Source organism: Lagenorhynchus albirostris, chromosome 8, assembly GCF_949774975.1.
Source record: "Lagenorhynchus albirostris chromosome 8, mLagAlb1.1, whole genome shotgun sequence".
In the NCBI taxonomy this organism is placed as follows: Eukaryota; Metazoa; Chordata; class Mammalia; order Artiodactyla; family Delphinidae; genus Lagenorhynchus; species Lagenorhynchus albirostris.
Genome location: NC_083102.1, coordinates 5843399 through 5862836, shown reverse-complemented (window position 1 = coordinate 5862836; position 19438 = coordinate 5843399). Strand labels below are relative to the sequence as shown.

General features: G+C 55.1%; 1 protein-coding gene across 1 annotated transcript in view; it reads right to left on the bottom strand.

Annotated features, from left to right (window-relative positions):
- SMARCD3 (SWI/SNF related, matrix associated, actin dependent regulator of chromatin, subfamily d, member 3) overlaps positions 1-16370 on the bottom strand; it is a 32880-nt gene extending 16510 nt beyond the window's left edge. The window contains exons 1-2 of the mRNA XM_060156338.1: positions 16327-16370; positions 14691-14831 (exon numbers count right to left, since the gene is read on the bottom strand). Of these exons, the coding sequence (XP_060012321.1) occupies positions 14691-14729 (39 nt within the window). The 5' untranslated portion in view covers positions 14730-14831; positions 16327-16370. The remainder of the gene's footprint in view (positions 1-14690; positions 14832-16326) is intronic.
- Positions 16371-19438: the final 3068 nt, after the last annotated feature.

Sequence of the window (19438 nt, the reverse complement as noted above, 5' to 3'; positions counted from 1 at the left end):
CCACTCCCCTATGTGAGTTTTCCACATCTTCTCCCTCCTCCAACCTCCAACTCCTCCCCCGCCTCACTCCCAGCTGATGCCCTTGCTTCCCACTTCCCTGAGAAAACAGAAGCTTCTGAAGAACTTCCAGAGTTCTCCACCTCCTGGCAACTCTCTCGCCTGGTTCCTACAGCTGAGTTATCTGTGCTCCGATCGAAAGCCGGCCATCCCCGTGCATGTGAGCTCCTGTCCCCCCCAGCACACTTGAGGGCGTTACTCCAGCAAACCTCCCCCACACCATCACATCAACAGCTTAGCTCTCTCTATTGCATTGCTCCCATCAGCATGCTAAAGCACTGTCACCTTCCCTGTCTGAGAAACGCTCACATAACCTGCTTATCCCATTGGTTACTGCCCAGTTGCAATAAAATTTCTCAAAAGTGTTGTCTACGTTTGCTGCCTCGGTTCTCCTCGAATTCCAGTCCCTCCAGGCGCACATCTCACGGCCCCACTGAAAACGCTGCCATCTGGCCACCGCCAATGATCCCACATCGCCAAGTGCAGCCGTCAGTCCTCGGGCATCACCTTGCTTCTCCAGCCTCAGCATCCCACACAGTTAGTTGATCACTCTCTCCTCTTTTAAATACTCTTCCCTTCACTCGTAAGACACTGCCCTCTCCTGGTTTTCCTCCTGCCTCCCTGGCTGTTCCTCCTCAGTCTCCTTGGCTGTCTGGACGTCTTTCCCTCTCAGGGTGGGGTGCCCCAGGGCCAGTCCTTGGTCCTCTTCACTGCTCTACAATCATTCTTTGGAGATTTCATCCATCCCCCAATCTCAGAGTTTTAAATGCCTTCTATATGTTGACAACTCCCATTTTCCTCCAGCCCATTTTCTCTCCCAATCCTTGGGCTCATGTATCCAGTGGTCTGCTCACATACTGTCGATTCCACCTGGACCCTGAATAGATATGCCCACAATGAAACTCCTGCTCTCCCACCTCAAACCTGGCTCACTACCCACTCTCCTTCCAACCGCTCAGGCCTGTGACCTTGGCACCATCCTGGAATCCTGTCTTTTTCTCACATCCCACATCCAATCAGAAAGCAAGTCCTGTTGGCTCTGGATCCAGCATCCAACCCCTTCTCACTTCTCCACTGCTACCACCCTGGTCCAATCCATCAATAATGAACAGCTTTGCTTCCAACCTGGCCCCCGACCCTCTCTTCTCAACACGCAACCAGAACGGTCCCCTTTTAGGAAGGGGAGTTAGATGGCATCACTTCTGCTCGAAACCTTCCCAAGCCCCCCCCCATCTCATTGCCAGTGAGGGTCAGGTCGTGCAGGTCCCCAGACCCAGCCCCATGCCACTCTCTGCTCCCTCTGTGTCCTCACCTGCTGCATCTCCGTCACTCTTCTCTCTGCTCCAGCCTTTCGGGCTTGGAGCCTGCTGTTCCCTCTGCCAGGAATGCTCTTCCTCCAGCTAACTGTCGCCTCCCTGAAGTCTTTGTTCCCATGTCCCCTTCTCAGCGGGGCACTCTCCGTCCACCCTATTAGAAGTCACCACCTGCCCCTCCCCTGCCAGCTCTTTGTCTCTTTCATTCTGCTGGGTTTCCTTCCCGTCCTGCACACCTTCCTCCATCCTTTATAACCTACTTACTTATGATGTTTAGCGTTCACTTCTCTCTCCTCCGTTAGAATGTAAGCGCCCCAAAGGCAGGGATCTTTATGCCTTGTTCATGGATAAATCCCAAGGAGAGACCCCAACATCTCAAAGGTGTGGGTAAAGAGAACCCACTCCCAGTCTACTCAGGATTGCCAGCGTGCTTCCAAACGCTGGGTGATGTTACAACCCGGGCTCGTGTTTCATAGGATTAATAACAACATCATCTCAGATGTGGGAGTCTGCTGTTGAACAAGCACTTTCGCACACATCAACCTGTCCAACTGACAGAGACCCTGCCGGGTGGGGGCTGGGATCCCCCTTCTAAAGATAAGGAAGAGGAGGCTCTAAGGACCCGTGGGACCTGCCAGAAGTCACTGTGCTGTTACAGGCTGGGGCTGGGGCTGCAGAACGGGTCTCCCAACCTCAAGGTCCCTGGCTTCTCTCCTTCATCTCAGTCTGCCTCTCTGATGGCCCCTCACGGAGTGCCTACCTGCTGGGGATAGACACACACACACACACACACACACACACACACACACGCACGTGTGCCCTGCCACCTTCCCCAAACACCTGCTTTTTAAAGAAGGAAATCAATATCCCCAGAGGCCTGCGCATTTAAGCTGAATTACCCTCAATTATCTTTTAAAATACACTCCCCAAAATTCTCAGATTGTTTCAAACATGGGAATATAAATTCTAGAAAATTTGCCATCGAGGTGTCTAAAATAAATGTCAATGCGTTGGAGGAAGTTGCATCATTTCCTATGTAAGAGTTACCTTTTAGCCAAACAAATGAAACCCAGTTAAACTCTGAACAAGCCCCTGGCTCCTCGCTCCTATGGGCGGATCAGCGGGCCGTTCGTGGGCTTCTCCTGGCTGGACAGATGGACACACACGTGTGTGTCCGTGGAACTCCTGGGTAGGATCCACGCACACGGATTGCCACGCTGGCATGCCGCCCTGTCCTCCAGGAGCCACCGCAGGTACTTCCTTTGGGAACACGTGGTTACCTGCCCACAGGCCACGGGCAGCCCCAGTGCCACCTCGTCCTGCCTTCCTGTCGCCACGCGATGGCCATAGGTCTGGAGAACTCAGAGGGCCCGCCCTGGCCTAAGAAGGGTAGGAGAAATGATCTAAGCAAAAGGCAAAAGTGGGCCCCAGGCTTCTTGTTGAGAGGAGAGGTCTGTGAGGGCTGCCTGTGATCAAGCATTTCATGGTCGTAGCCCGGCTCAGTCCCCCCCATGTCCCCACACAGCACACCCTGGAAGTCTCTGGGGCTCAAACAGCTGTGGTGACAACAGGAGGCCTCGTGAAGACTCACCACGGAGCGGGAGGGGGAAGGAGAGAGTGGGGTGGTCGCAGGGCCTGGACCTGCTTGGTGCACCACTCCTGGTTTCTGCAAGCCTTAGTAACAGGCCAGCTGGTGTCCCTCACCCCGACCTGTATAATGAACCCCTCCAGGTAGCCCGTCCGCCTGCCCTGACCCCGTGCCTCTTGCTCCCAGATCTGGGCACTTGCCTTGGCCACTGCAAGCCAGTCTGTCCTGGGCCAGGGCTGTGACAACGGGGCCTTACTGCCCTGCCCGTTGCTCCGGTTCTTCTGGGGTCCTGTCCTCCCCCAGGCCCTGCACCCACTGCCCTCCCTGGGTGGGGTCTCTGTAGGCTCCATGGTGTGACGGCTCTGAGCTTGGACTCAAGAACAGGGCTTCTCGGGCTTCCCTGGTGGTGCAGTGGTTGAGAGTCCGCCTGCCGATGCAGGGGACACGGGTTCGTGCCCCGGTCCGGGAAGATCCCACATGCCGCGGAGCAGCTGGGCCCATGAGCCATGGCCGCTGAGCCTGTGCGTCCGGAGTCTGTGCTCCGCAACGGGACAGACCACAAGAGTGAGAGGCCCGCGTACCGCAAAAAAAAAAAAAAAAAAAAAAAAAAAAAAAAAAAAAAAGAACAGGGCTTCTCACCCCCGGCACTGTTGACATTTTGGGGCTGGATAATTCTTTTTTTTTTTTGGCTGTGCCGCGCGGCACATGGGATCTTAGTTCCCCGACCAGGGATCGACCCCAAGTCCCTGCATTGGAAGCACAGAGTCTTAGCCACTGGACCACCAGGGAAGTTCCGTGGATAATTCTTTATTGTGGGAGCCGTCTCGAGTATCGAATGATGCTAGGAATACCTCTAGCTTCTATCCAGTAAATTCTACCAGCACGTTCCTCTCCCCATCTCTTGGCATTGTCCTTTGTCCCCGGAGGGTGAAATTGCCCAGGGTTGAGAACCACTGCTCTAGAGTCAGACAGTCTTGGGATGTCACCAGTCATGCCTGGTGCAGCCTCTGAGTGATCATAACCTTGCACACGTCACCGTCAGCCTCATTTTCCGTGTCTGCAAGACACAGAGCCCTTCACCTGACTCACAGGTGGATGTGAGGATTAAAGTGAGGTCGTATAAGGACTTCCCTGGCGGTCCAGTGGTTAAGACTCCGCGCTTCCACTGCAGAGGGCACGGGTTCGATCCCTGGTGGGGGAACTGAGATCCTGCATGCCACAAGGCGCGGCCAAAAAATTAAAAGAAAAAAGAAGTCGTGCATGTGCAGACTTCAGCACAGCGTCTGGCGCAGAGTAAACACTTAATGAATCGTCTGCTATTACTAGCTTCCGCTGCTAAGCCTGCCAGACCCGGGGGCCTCGGCCGCCGCTGCTCTGCCTTACCTCCGGGTCCCGCCGCCCACCAACCCCCAGCTAGGGGCCCAGTGAATAAGGGAGCCCTCAGAGCCCTTCACCTGCGGGCTGTCCCAAATGCCATGGAGGGTACCCGTGAGGGGTTGGCCAGGTGGTTATTCATAGTGGCCAATCATGGACGCTCAGGGAGCCAAAGGGGAGCCTGGGTTCTACCCAAATCACTGGAAGCTTCCTTGAGCAGAGAACGGCCATTAGTACCCAGCGTGGGTCTTACATGAGAAACCCGTGTAGCAACTAGGCGAGGGGAGGGGCTGCAGGAAAGGAGGGGAGGGGCGACATCGAGAAGCCACCACGAGTAGTGAGTCAACTGGAGGGAAATCCAGGAAGAATTCATAAGGCCGCTCGCTGGGCCCAGGGAAGCCGAGGTTTGGGAGCTGCCGATCGAGGCGCCTGAAAGAAAAGCAGGGACTCCTCCCCACGCCCGTCCCCTCCTGCGCGGCCGTCTTGTACTAAGTGCCGCTGGTTCACACAGCGGACACAGTCACAGCCCTTGGGACTCTGAGTCTGAGGACCGAATGGGGACTGACGGGGCTCAGGGCCTGGACGGGCTGGGAGGCTGAGCAGCTCACGTCAGCTCCTGCCCCGGGATGGCCACAGCCGCGGCCCGAGGTGGAAGAGTAGAGGACCAGCGTGGGCCCCGCCAGAGCTCCGGGCTTCCTTGTGGGAAAGCGAGGCCAACACCCCTGACGGCTACCTCCTCCGAGGGGCTGTGGGTCGGTGGGGGGACCAGCAGCTGCAGCCACGCCCCAGGGTGACGGTGGGATCGGTGAGTTTCCGGGAGCTGCGCCCAAACCGTGGCGGAGGCGGCGGGGCGCCAGGGCTGAGCACAGCCGCAGAGCTGCCCCTGGTCAGCTGTGTGCCGGCCGCCGCGCCAGGGCGCACTGCCTGCCTGCGTATCTGTGGGAACAGAGGTGCTGGAGGCCTCCCTCCGGCTCCACGCGTTCCCACGTGCGGAAAACTACAGCCAGGTGTGGAGCTGGTGTCCCGGCAGCCAAGGGGCCCAAGGGAGTCCGCGGTGGCAGTAAGTCAAATTGTCCCTCGGGGCCTTGGCTCTTCCTGTGGTGGGTGTGACCCGGGGTCACCTCCTGGAGGTTCCGGCCACCTAGAGTGCAATCTTCTCCCTCCTCATAAGACGTGACTCCAAATTCTGAAGGCAGCTCTCAAAGTCCCTCTGTCATGGGAGAATGGTGTGTGCCCTCCAGCCCCCATCATCCCCAATTCATTTGTTGGAGTCCTAACCCCCAGTACCTCAGAATGCGATCTTATTCGGAGGGTCTTTAAGGAGGTAATCAAGTTAAAATGAGGTGGGTCCCTAGGGTGACCCCAATCCAATATGACTGGTGTCATAAAACTGGGGAAGTTAGGACACAGACAGACACACACGAAGGGAAGACAATGTGAGGAGACACAGGCAGAAGACAGCCATCTATAAGCCACAGAGGGAGGCCTGGAGCACAGCCTTCCCGCACAGCCCTCAGAGGGAGCCAACCCTGCCCACACCTTGATCTCTGGCTTCAGCCTCTGGAATTGTGAGAAAATACATTTCCACTGTTAAAGCCGCCCAGCCTGGCACTTGGTTACAGCGGGTCTAGAGAACTAATCCTCCCCCAGCACTGCTCCTCACTATTCCTTGCTGGTCCATACCCCACCCGGTCCCTCCCCTCACATCCTCTGGTTTGCCTGAAGCCACAGAGCGCAGGGCACTCAGAACAATGGACTTAAATAAACAAGGTCCTACTGGATAGTCAGGGAACTATATTCAATATCCTGTGATAAGTCACAATGGAAAAGAATATGAAAAAGATGGGAATTCCCTGGTGGTCCAGTGGTTAGGACGCCGCACTTTCACCGCTGAGGGCCCGGGTTCAATCCCTGGTTGGAGAATTAAGATCCCACAAGCTGTGTGGTGTGGCAAAAAAAAAAAATATATATATATATATATATATATATATATATGAAAAAGAATGTGTATATATGTATAACTGAATCACTTTGCTGGACAGCAGAAATTAACACAACATTGTAAATCAACTATATGCCAATAAAACAAACAAACAAAACAACGATGTGCTCATGAGCACAACACAGGGCAGAATCCGGGGCCAGAAGACCTGAGTTTGAGTCTTTATTCCACCACCTACCGACAGGAGAACAAAAGTGCCAACCTCTCTGAGCCTCAGTCTCTTCATCTCTAAAATGGGTATAGCATCATCGCACCGCTCTCACTGCATTATTGTGAGCAGCAAAATAGAAACGAGAGGGCATATGTGAAATTTTGTCTTTAAGTCATAGAGGACCGAATGAAGTCCTCACTGTTACTAATGTATTACTCTTTGGTAAGCACCCATCCCACTTTGGACTTGCACTGAACTTCCTGTCAATTAAAAACGTAATTCTCTTTCTACTTTGTGCCAAAACATGTCTCTCCATCCCATACTTGTAAAGTTGCCTTTTTCTGGACTCAAGAATATTCCTCTTGTAAGAATTAACCCGTTATTGCAGCTTGAGAGCTTTTGGATCTCAATTCCCTTATCCAATATATTTACCAGCCTTTCCAGCTGTGCATCGTTCATAAATCCAGTGAGCGTGACCTTCTCTCTTCGTCCAAGTCTTTACTGAACGTATTGAAAAAGGCACCAGGACAGAGCCCTCTCTCCAAATGACCTGCACCCTTCGGAATTAGTCTTCAATTGGTAGCAATTTTACTCAGTCACAGTAATACCCAGTGATGTGCTGCAGTGTCATGGTGGTAGTTTAAAATCAGCTACGGTAGGAGTATTTATACCACAGACATTAGCAAATGATACGAATCGTAGTTCATCTCCTCCTTCCCACCCCGTCAAGAGCCAGTTGTGAAGTATTTAGCAGCACACCACTGCATTGAGGCCGGTTGTATGTGTCATACCGAAGACACTGGGAGAGACTTTGTCAAATGCCTCCAAATTAACACATATATCTTTATGGAGCTTAATAGCCTACAAAACAGTTCAATAGTCATGATTTAATTTGGTTCTTTCAACATCCCAAGAAGTGAAAGGGCTGGAGATTATTAGTATACCCATTTTAAAGATGAGGAACACGAGGTTAATGACGGACTCAGGGCCAGACCCCCAACTAGTGTCAAAGGGGCTCAAACTCCCATGTTCTGATCTCAAGGCCAGCGTTCTTCTCCGCTCACCCTCTGACTGCTCTCACGCTGGCTGTCAAAAGTGCCCTGAATTCCCTCAGCAGCCACTGCTCTGGGTTCACAACATGGACAAGTTGAGAGGGAGAATCTCCAAAAGCCTTGGCCCTTCTCATTAGCAGCACATCCCTGAGGACTGACGAGTGACGCTTCTCTACTTCGCAGAGGGTCCTCAAGTGTTTGACAAGACTCTGCATTTCGTTTATAATTCATTGACGGCAGGAGGCCACCCAAAGTGACAGCAACTCTTCACACAGTGTGTCTCAACTGGGGCCCACTGAGAAACACTGATTTGGGGTTCAGGGCCTGAAGGCTAGAAGAGATGACAGGTGACAGGTCATGGGGTAAGGAAAGCTCACGGTGGATGCTGCAAACTGGGAAAGCCAGACAGGTTTCGCTTAGCCCACAGTGCGTCTTAAACACTTTAAAAAATCTTAAAAATGGAAAGATTTCATATAAAAAGCCAGATTCCCAGAATCTCTTAAAACGCTGGAAATCTGGCAACACAGATGGAGTTGAGGGGCTGTCTGTTTCTGAAGGGGTGCGAGCTCTGCAATCCACCGCGCCCCCATTCCCTATTTAGGGGTTGAATCTCTCACGCCCCTAGGGACCCAGCAATTAATGGGAAGAAATGGTGTGGGCCTCGTGCACAATGACAACTAGCCTTTGACCTGGGCCTCAGAGCTGGGGTGAACAGGGGGTGCTGGTCCGTATAGAGGCCTGGCTGCTTCGCCCTTTGAGGGCCAAGGTTTGGGTCATGGCATCTCAGAAGATGCGGTGGACAGACCCCAGCTGGGACTCTTCCCCAACCACTGGGAAGCTGCTTAACCTCTCTGCACCTCAGTTTCTCATCTTAAAAGTGGTGACAATAATAACATTTACCTCACAGTGTTGTGGTGAGGACAAATCAGTTAAACCGTGTAAAAGTCTTAAAACCGCAGTAAGCCCTCGGTCAACACCGGCTGCGAGTATACTGACCCCGGCCTACTTCCCTTCCCTTCCCCTTCCTGAAGTCGCTGCGGTGGAGTCTTGGGTGCTGCGGAGGCAGTGAGGGCTGCTGGGGGGCAGTCCTGACAGATGGGGTGTCGACCACCCAGCGGGCATATTTTCGACAGGGTTTCTAAGGCTGGATTTTCTCCTGAAGGAAGAGGCCTGGGTAAATGGGGCAAGGGGTGGTAAAGTCGGGGCTCAGAGCGGAAACTGAGGCAAGAAAAAGCAAAAGCACGATGATGCTTCCCGCTGGTGGGGGAGGGGTGGAGTGGGATTTAGGGACAGAGCTGGAGCTCAGCTTCCCCTCCCTCTACTCAGGCCCTGCCCACACCAGCAGGACCCTCCCCCACTCCTGCAGCACCTCCCCCAAGCCCACCCACCTGGGCTTGATTCAGCTGTTGATTCAGCTGCTGGGACCAGAAGGAGTCTGTTCACAGCCCAGGAGAGACCGAGGACCACAGGGCTCTCTCTGGCTCACTTTTTTTTTTTTTTTCCTCCAGCTAAAAATGTCATTAAAGGCCGAGAAGGCAGGCCTCGCAAACACACCGATTGCATCAGGCTGGACAGCGAGTTGCTGTCTGGAAAGATGGCGAACGCTCTCAGGGTAACTCTGCATCTGAGCTCTCAGAGCCAGGATCAGAGACAACCTTCTCACTGGTGGGCGGAAAGCCCGGGGCTTCTCGCTGACTCTAGCCTTTAGGAGGCAACGGTGTCAGTGAGGACAGCGGGCTGGGCTGGAAACCAGGGAGACACCGGTCGGTCACCAGAGCCAGTGCTCTGGGGTCTACAGCTGACACCTGGAGCCGGGACAGCGCCCAGCACCACATTTTACCCCAGCGGCGATGAGGGGCGGCCCCCGCATCCATGGCATGCGGGCCTTGGGCAGAGTGCTTGGTACTCAGCTCCCCCCGGAGCCTTTATAGGCAGGGGATTAAGTCCCGTCCTACAAGGAGACACTGAGACCCAGGGAGCTAAGTGTCTCTGCCCAAGTCTGCCTAGCAGGTAAAGGGCGCAGCTCAGCCTCTAAGGAGGCCTGGGGGCTCTGAAGCCTATCTAGACAGCCCCGCCACCGTCCAGCTCTCCCAGTGGCTGCCAAGGTCTGAGCAGCCGGCACAGGCCCCCAGGTAAGGCACATCTGAAGACGCCAGAGCTGGATGTTCCCGAGAGCAGACGCAGGGCGTGTGGGAGTCGGGAGGCGGGCAAATGTCACGGAAGCAGAAAGGGGTTCATTCTCTGTAACTCCAAGGATGTCCGGAGGCGGGCAAATGTCGCGGAAGCAGAAAGGGGTTCATTCTCTGTAACTCCAAGGGCCAAGACCACGGTCACAGGAAGGAAGAACCTCCCTCACCACAAGAACAACTGAAGAGGGGATGGGCTTCCCTGATCATGGTGAACAGGTCCTATCGGAGAGGGACTGCCGGGGCGTGGGCCAAGAGCACCTGCACAGAGCAGCTCAGGTGTCAGCAGGCCAAGGTGGGCACGCAAGAAGGGCCCACCCTTGGGTCGTCAGGGTGTAGAGAGGGCGGGGCCAACGGTACAGAGGGATCTCAGGCTCCTTTTAGCATCAGCTGTCAGGGCCACCTCCTCTCCCCCCACTGCCTCATTCATCCGCTCATTCATTCAAGAAACAGGGAGTTCCCTGGCGGTCCAGTGGTGAGGACTCTGCGCTTTCACTGCCATGGCCTGGGTTCAACCCCTGGTTGAACCAAGGTTCCCCAAGCCGCACAGCCAAAAAAGTACATATATATTTTTTTCAGCACTGTGTTGAACAAGACAAATGCAGTCTGTGCCTTTAAGGAGCACATCCATGAAATATTGAAATTTTTGGTACATGCTACAAGACAAAAGAAGGTGGAACTTTACAGCCTGGAGTGGGAGAAAGTGTCCCTGGAAGAAGTGGTATTTAAGTCAAGACTTGGAATGATGCACGTACTTAGGCAGGTGAAGGGAGCTGGAAGGGTGTTGCAGGCAAAGGGAACAGCATATGTGAAGCCCTCAAGGAAACGGAAGACGCGATGGATCAGGCCTGTGTTACAAGAAGCCCATTTGGCTACTCTGATGGGTTGGGGCTGGGGGGAGGGGGCCAGACCCTGTGCGGGGCACCAGTTGTCATCCAGGCAGAAGACAACAGCAGCATGGACAGCATGGTGACGTGGGGAATAAGAAGTGGATGGAAGTGAGATGTGTCTAGGAAATAAACTCAAATAAAACGATTGTCCCAATGGAGAGAGAAGGAAGGGGTAGGGTCAAAGGTCACTCCCAAGTCTGAACTTGAGCTTTGATGTCACTGTCCAGCAACGTGGATGCCCCCCCCTACCTTGCAAAGGGGACCCTGCTCTCTTGTCATCATGTGTTCACGAGGAGGCTTCTAATCTATTCTTCAGGAGTCAAGACTCTGGAATAATCCTCTGCCACCTCGCCCCACCTCTCTTCCCTTTGGGAGGGGCTGTCTAATGAGGTGGTGAGGGTCTGACACCTTCTGGACAAGTTCCTCTCCTGCGTCAGGGGGGAGGAGAAGTCACGGCTGTCCCCCGTGGCCTGCCTTCCCCTTTAGGGGGGGTCTGCTGACAGGAGGCTGCCCATCTCCTCCTGTTAACCTGCGCCAGGTAAGCAAACGCAAGGTTAGGGTGTCAGGTCCACCTTCTACGTCTGGGCTTCAGGTTCAGGCTTCTTTCTTCAGTCCAGCTTTCCCTGCCATAAAGTTGATAAATGCCTGCCATCTGTGTCTAGTTCTCAGTGGGTTCAGGACCTGGGGGTAAGGTGTGTGACTGGTCCCTCCCTGTACCCAAGCTCACCTGTTGGGCACACGTGCTGATCAAGGTCTTTATTTTCCTATGAGGAGAGTCCCCTTACCCCAAGAATGTATTGATAACTCCGTACTTGATTCCCAATTTTAAAAAAACTTGCCTGCTGCCTGATATTCACTGGAAACTTTGTTGTAAATGTTAACAGACAGTGCATTCTTCTAGCTGTTCTACATTTTATCTTTGGATCCAGCACGGTCAGCAGTATTTGCACAGCCGTGTGATGTTCTGTCAGCCCTGGGCTTAGCCCGAGGAAACTGCTGTGGAATTGTTGAGGATATCGCTTAACTTGTCACACAGAATCCCCTGCATGTCATCACACAGGAGACACTTCTCGGGGTCTCATGGCCAGAAATCACAGTCGTTTGGGGCAAATGGTTTGACTTTTGTCCCACAGGCAGTGTAACCCCTCATGTGTCCCCGCTGTGGGAGGGGGCTCTGGGCCTCATGGTTTGCGTGTTGTCTGCTCACCTCATCCTTGGCTACAACATCCTTTCCCTACCCTGCGCTCCTCTGTCCCGATTTCCTCACTATGTGTGTCTTTGCAAACTACCTCAAGCTCTTTTGGAATGAGGCGAGTACATCTTCCTGCATCTTTTCTCCCCCGCCCCCCTCACAGCATACTGTTCCTCACTCCAAGCCCCAGAACGTTCTTCAGTCTGGAAGGAAGGTTGACATGGGAGATGATCCAAGTTTGTAAATTCCAGTAAAGGCATGAGTGGCCGCATGCTCATGAGACAGTTTCTCAAATTTCCTGGAAGTGAGTTTGGGGCACAGAGGAATGGGTTTCACAGCTTAGGAAGCAAATCGAGAGGTGGGCCAGGCTGAGGTGTGCTACGGGGGCCCAAATACTCCCCCGTAGGGTCCCTATGAGTTACCGAGGGTCTGCACATCCCAAAGAGCCTCAGCCCTGCCCCCAAAGTCTCCCTCAGCCAAACGCCCTCCAAGGACCCTCTGGAGCAGCGATTCAAGAGGGCTCAGAGTCCAACCAAAGAGGAGAGCCATTTGCTCATCCTGCGTGTCTGCGGCTCTGCGTCCTCCGGTGACACCTCCCCCTGGTGCCACCCCAGCTCATTACCTCTGCCACTTAACGCTCACTAACAATGAGCTCTCACTTGCAACCACACCGAAGGCACTCGGGGCGAAGACAGCCTCCAGCTGCTACACGCCTGGCCCATGCCGCCGCCCGTGCTGTCTAGACGCTAGCATGGGGCCTGTGAGCATCCAAATGACAGCACGCGCCCAAGCCACCGGGCGTCAAAGTCGGCTCCCCGCCTGCGACCCATGCGCGGAATGAAGGCCAAGTTTACGTCAACGCGACTCCAAAAGAAAATGCCAGAAACTTCCCCCAGCACCTCACCCCTCACCACCTTCATCACATGGGGAGGTCGGGGCTCCTTGACTCCCCAGGAATCCTAGACTGAACCTCGTGATTGGGGCCACTCGGGGACCAGGTGTCACTACGATGTACTCACTGCTCCCAGAGCCTCCCAACCCCCCAGTCTTCTCAAGCCTCCCCTCCCCCACCACCCATCCCTTCAGGTAGATCATCCCCCTTGGGCAAGGACAGAAACAGCCCAGGGCACCCACCTACTGCTGCTGGGGAGCCCCTGAGGGCTTATCTCAGTGCACCCCAAATCAGCTGTAATTTACAAGGATTCACTACGTGAGGGCCTGGCTCTGCTGCACCTCCCAGGGACCCGAGCCGCCTCCCCATCAGCCAGCCCCCCCATTCGACCTGGCCTCCACCTTCAGACACCCCAGAACTTTAGAGCTGCCCGGGAAGAATGTATTTAGTATACTAGCTCACACCTTTTCTCTAGGAGTCTGCATTTAAAAACCAACCCCACGAGCTAAGGAACACTTTTGCACTTAACCTAGGGCAGTGGTTAGGTTGTGGGCCAGTGGGTCGGACCTTCGTCTGGGGGCCCTGATGAACTGCACGTGTGTCTGTGGGGCCCAGCACCCGGTTATGGTCTCTCTGCCATCCAGTGCTTTCCCAGCTCTGGGCCAGCCAGGCTTCCCCTGCAGCCAGTGCCCTGCAGCATTCCGCCCTGGGCCAACCGGCCAGAGGGGTGTGGAGTAGAGAGGCGGCAGGGCTGCCCTGGCCTTCAGAGCGGCCCAGGCAGGAAAGCAAGTTCCTCTGCCCCTTCTCAGGGAGGAGAAGCTGAGAAAAGCACTCTCATTCAGCCCACCCCCTGCCCCCGAGTCACCAGCCTACCCCACCTTCCTGTTCTCTGAAAGCCAACTTCAAATTGCCCCTACGAAGGGCTTTCCTGACGTCTCCCTTGTCAGGGCCCGGAGGCCTGAGTCATCCACTCCGGCACCTCCTGTGGGGTGGCCAAGTCTGCTCCCCATCCTGGACTGCCGGCCTGAGGGCGGGGACTGGGTCCCTCACACCTCCAGGGCCCTGAGAGCATCCCATATGTTGCCAGGTGACTCCCACCGGTGAGGTGGCCAAAGTGACGGGTGGGGCTGGACAGGCAGAGCTCAGACCAGACTGCAGGCTTCAGACCCAGCTCCAACCCCTCCCTCCCCACAGATGGATGGGGCTCTGGGGCAGGTGGCCTTTCACGTGGGGACTCAGCACTTCCTCCTGGACCAGGGGCACCCAACGTGGGACTAGCTAGGCTGTCCTCCTCTCACGCTGCCCGGAGGAGGCGCAGGAGGGTCCAGCTGATGCGCAATGGGCCTGAGAGTGCCTCTGAGCCAGTGCAGGGCTGGCTGCCCCGGAGGCCCTGAATCGGGATGCCACCAGCACCCCTCCTGACCCGAACAAAGCCCTGCCTGCGGCCTGGAAGGCTTTCAGGTGTTCGCCATACAGGTTTGGGGGTAGGTTTCTGGAGCCCAAGTTGTGCCAGGGCTCAGCAGGTTCCTGTTCCTCCCGACTGGCAGGAAGCATGTGTGCACACGTGTGGGGGGGGTGTTGGGCACATGGGTGCACTCACTCGCACATGAGGGCAAGGAGGTGTGTCTGGGGGTCTGGGGTTGGGGAGGAAGTGAACAAGCCAGAGCACTAGACCATTTTCACATGAACCCAAACCTTGGCTCCAGGCTCACTCGCCCCTGCCTGCAGTGGCTTTGAGAGGCAGGGCCCAGGGACGGCGGGAGGTAAGGGCGCGCTAAGCAAGAGGGAGGGCGACGGTGGCGGGAGCCGGCAGCAGGGTCTGGGCAGAGGCTCCAGCTGTCACAGGGGATGAGAAGAGGCACCGCCACGGGTCCAGATGGGGGCAGAAGCGCCAAGAGGGGGCCATGGAGCGTGACCAGAGGCTGAGAGCCACCAGCTCTCAGTGGAGCCCCAGGGCTCCTGCTGCTGGGCTGGTGGGGGAAACAGCGCCTACCTGTGCCACGGCGGGTGGGTGCTGAAGGCCTGGAGTCATAGGTGGCTGCGTCCTGCGGTGGGGGAGTCATCCAGTGCCCCCTCGGTGCCCGGGCCCAGAGCCTACCTTGCCTGCAGCACCAAGGGCCATTCTGAGGAGGATCTGAAAGGAGAGGGCAGTGGGAGGGGCGGGCCAGACCCCAAGCCCCAGAGGCAGACTCACAATGGGCCTGAGGATGCTGAGGGGCCTGCTGCGTGGACCCACTCTCTGGCACGGTCTGAGGAAGGCAGGAGGTGTGCAGGAAGGGACGCGGGGGCAGGTGAGGGCCAGCCTGGCGGGGTGGCACGAGGAGGAGTGTGGGGCGGGAGCAGTGGGAGCGCAGGAAGCCGTCAGAGGCGGGTCCTGCAGGACAGAGTCAGATGGACGAGAGCAGAGGATCCAGGCAGAGCCCAGGCCCTGGAGGAGCAGGCAAACCTGGGGGCCTTGGCAATAGCTGGAGGAGGACCACCAGCCAGCTTGGGACCTGGACGACTTCTGGAGCTCAGGGACATCCCAAGGGAGTCTAGGGGTGGCCGGCAGGTAGAGCCGACCTGCTCTGTACTCTGCTCAGCTCACGTGGAACCCTCCCTGTGTGCACAGCCTGGTTTCACCCCCATGCAAGAGCAGGACGACTGTGGGCTGGGGTCAGAGCCCAACTTGTGAGCTGGAGCCCCTGGGCAGGTGGTGGGGACTGGGGGATGGGGGGACAGGTACCTACAGGGGCGGGGCTTGAGAGCAGTTCAGGGTCACGTGTAGTTGGTGTTGGCCAGAGGGCCACTGTGAGAAGGTGAGGAGGATGGGGAGGCAAGGAGAGGAGGAAGATGCCAGCAGGGGAGATGTTAGCAGCCCAGGGCTGGGAGGACCTGCCCTGCAGGAAGGTGGGAGACAGGGGGACAATCTGAAGGGAGCGAGGTGTCCAGGCAAGAGGATGCCAAGTGGAGACAGGGCAGGTGCCAGGCGGTGGGGAGGAGGGGAGGGGAAGGAGGGGAGGTGCCAGACACAAGGGAGGAAGGGAGGTGCGAGGCAGAGGGGAGGAGGGCAGATACCAAGCAGCGGGGGAGGAGGGGAGGGAGAGGATGCCAGTCAGAGGGATGGGAAAGTGCTAGGCAGTGAGGAGGTGACAGGCGTGGGGAGGAGGGCAAATGCAGGGGAGGGAGGAGGGGAAGGTACCAGGTAGGGGGAGGAGGCAGAGATGCCAGGCAGGGGGGAGGAAGGGGAGAACCAGAGAGGAGGCGGGATGGGAGTTCGCCAGTCAGGGAAGAGGGGCAAGAAAGGGAGTGGGGGGAGGTGAGAGTCAGTAGTGGAGGGGGGGGGATCAGGAAAGGAGAAGGGGAGGAGGAAGCCAGGCAGGGCGAAGGGGGTGCCAGGTAAGGGGAAGGTGCCAGGAAGGGGAGGAGGGGGTAGATGCCAGACGGGGTGGGGGGAGGGACGCCAGGCAGACGGGAGGAGAGGAGATACCAGGCAGGGGGGCGGAGGGATGCCAGGCAAGGGAAGGAGGGGTGATGCCAACAGAAGCAAGACGGGTACTGCCAAGCAGGGAAGGCCGGGCTGCCGGCGCGGCGCGGCGGCGCGGCGTCTCCTCCAACGGCCTGGGGACCGCGCGGCGCGGGTCGCTCACCTGCTCCCCCGGGACCCTGGCCCGGAGCGCGGCTGCTCGCTCCCAGCTCGGCGCTCGGCTCGGCCCCGGCGCCTGCGCCGCTGCAGCCCTGAGCGGGGGAGGCGCAGGGAGCGTCTGCAAAGAGCGAGGAGCTTAATAATGAGTTAGGGATCAGAGCAGGCAGCGTCGCCCCATCCATCCGAATATGTGATCGCCAGGCTAGGAGCACCGCGGCGCGCCCTTGCCGGGCCCATTGTGACCTGCAGTCTGTGCACAGATATGCCTTCGGGTCTGTGGATGCACCTACGCGCCCGTGGATTCACATAGACCGTCAGAGCGTCTGATGTGACCGCAGGCGTTACCTACTCTAGGACCATACACACGCACACACAAACACACACACACACACACACACACACACACACACACACACACACACACCCTGTGGGGTGGGGAGGAGGCTTCGGTTCCACTCCAGGTTCAGGGACAGGCTCTGACCCATGCCCCCCACCCCATTATGCACTTGACACCCATGGTCTAATCTGGGTTCCTCCCAGCTTTACTCCTGTCTCTGCAGGGACTCTGGTGGCCAAGAGAAGCCCTTTCTGGACGTCCAGCTAGATAGGCCGCTCTGGTCGCCCCACGGGCTCTCTGTCTCTGTGAATCTGAGTACTCTGAATACCTCATGTGAATGATATCATACAGTATTTGCCCGTATGTTACTGGCTGATTTCACTTAGTGTAAAGTCCTCAAGGTTTATCCATGCTGTAGCATGGGTCAGAATTTCTTTCCTTCTAAGGCTGAATACGATTCTGTTGCCTGCAACAGAGAAAGACAAACATCATATGAAAACCACTTCGATGTGGAATCTAAAAAAATGGTACAAATGAACTGATTTACAAAACAGAAACAGACTCACAGACATAGAGACCAAACATGGTTACCAAACGGGAGGGGGGAGGGATAAATTAGGAGTTTGGGATTAACACATACACACAACTATATACAAAATTCAATCATTCGTGAGTGAGACCTGGGGTTGTTCACTGTACTACTGCTTGAACAGCAAGAACCTGGAAACGTCTGAAGGTTCATCAACAGGTGACACAGTAAACAAATCATGTGACCAGTGTAAACAGGTGACAAGACAAATACACCACTCAATGAATCTATCAAAGAGTAGCAAGGGAATTCCCTGATGGCCCAGCGGTTAGGATTCTGTGCTTTCATTGCTGAAGGGCCCGGGTTCGATCTCTGGTGGGGGATCTAAGATCCTACAGGCTGTGCAGTGTGGACAAAAACAAAAGACAAAACAAAACAAGGCAAAAAGACCAGTAGGGAAACCCTCTATGTACTGATAGAGAAGGATAGAGACGAATCTCAAAGATGAGACAAGAGAATAAAAGGAAAATGTGCAGAACAGTGTGTAAAGCGTGCTGGTGTGTGTGTGTGTGTAAGTGCACGAACACACACACACACACAGGCCTCTGGACAGATACAGGAGAAACTGGTCACAGCAGCTGCCTCTGGTGAGGGGCTGGAGGACAGAGGTGGAGGGACCTTTACTTTCCACTGTGTTTTCTTTTGTAGCTTTTGAATTTAGAATACTTTACCCATTCAAAAATATGTAGTTTACAACAATCGTTTATATCATCTTTTAGACTTTCAGTATTTTCTGAGCACCCACTATGTAAAATCAGACCCCAAACCCATGAACCCACACGGGACCCTTTGTTCATCTCCCTCAGGCATTCTGTACTTCTTCCTGGAGCTGGCATTACTGTGGGCCTGGCCCTGTACTAGGCTCTGTGGTGCAGGGATATGAGACGCCGCTGGACCAGGTGGGGGATTAATATAGGTAAATAGCTCACTACACCAGGTAGAAGGAAGGAGTCCAGTCACAGAGGCCAGCCCCAATGCTGGGGGGGTGGGTACGGCACGTAGAACGGAGGGTGCCAGGGACTGTGGGGAAGCAGGAATGGGGAGTTAGTGTTAATGGGGACAGAATTTGTGTTGCTAGATGAAAGCAGTTCTGTGGATGGACGGTGGTGATTAACCATGTGAACGTAGTTAACGCCACAGAACTGTACACTTAAAACCTGGTTAAGATGGTAAATTTTCTTTTATTTGTATTTTACCACAATTAAAAAAATTTTTTTAATGCTACTAGAAAGGAAGAAAGATGTGAGATTTCCCTGGTGGTCCAGTGGTTAAGACTCCACGCTTCCATTGCAGAGGGGCACGGGTTCAAGCCCTGGTCAGGGAACTAAGATCCCACACGCCGCGTGCCCCACCCCCCGCCAAAAAAAAGTAAGAAAGACGTGTTTCCTCACCCTCACCACGTGTCCAGCATTATATCAGGTGTTTGTTCTTGACAACAGCCCTGCAGGACGGACATTATTATTTGCATTTACAGAAGATAAAACACAAAGTTCTGGGAGGTCAAGTGACACGTCCGAGGCCATGTAACTCACACGTGGCAGAGCTGGGGTTCAAATCCATGTCCGTTGGGCTTCTTCCCATGCCCCCTGCAGGCAACTCTGGGGAAGGGGGTGGGGAGTTCGTTCATGGAAGAGGCAGCCTTGGTGCTGAGTCTTTTTTTTTTTTTTTAACATCTTTATTGGAGTATAATTGCTTTACAATGGTGTGTTAGTTTCTGCTGTATAACAAAGTGAATCAGCTATACGTATAGTATACATATATCCCCATATCCCCTCCCTCTTGCGTCTCCCTCCCACCCTCCCTATCCCACCCCTCTAGGTGGTCACAAAGCACAGAGCTGATCTCCCTGTGCTATGCGGCTGCTTCCCACTAGCTATCTATTTTACGTTTGGTAGTGTATATATGTCCATGCTGCCCTCTCACCTCGTCCCAGCTTACCCTCCCCACCCTGCCGGGTCCTCAAGTCCATTCTCTACATCTGCATCTTTATTCTCAGCCCTAAAAAGACACGAAATTGAGTTATTTGTAGTGAGGTGGATGGACCTTGAGTCTGTCATACAGAGTGAAGTAAGTCAGAAAGAGAAAAACAAATACCATATGCTAACACATATATATGGAATCTAAGAAAAATGGTTCTGATGGAGCGGAGTTTTGAGGAGCCGGGCACCGGCCTGGTGAACTGAAGGGGCA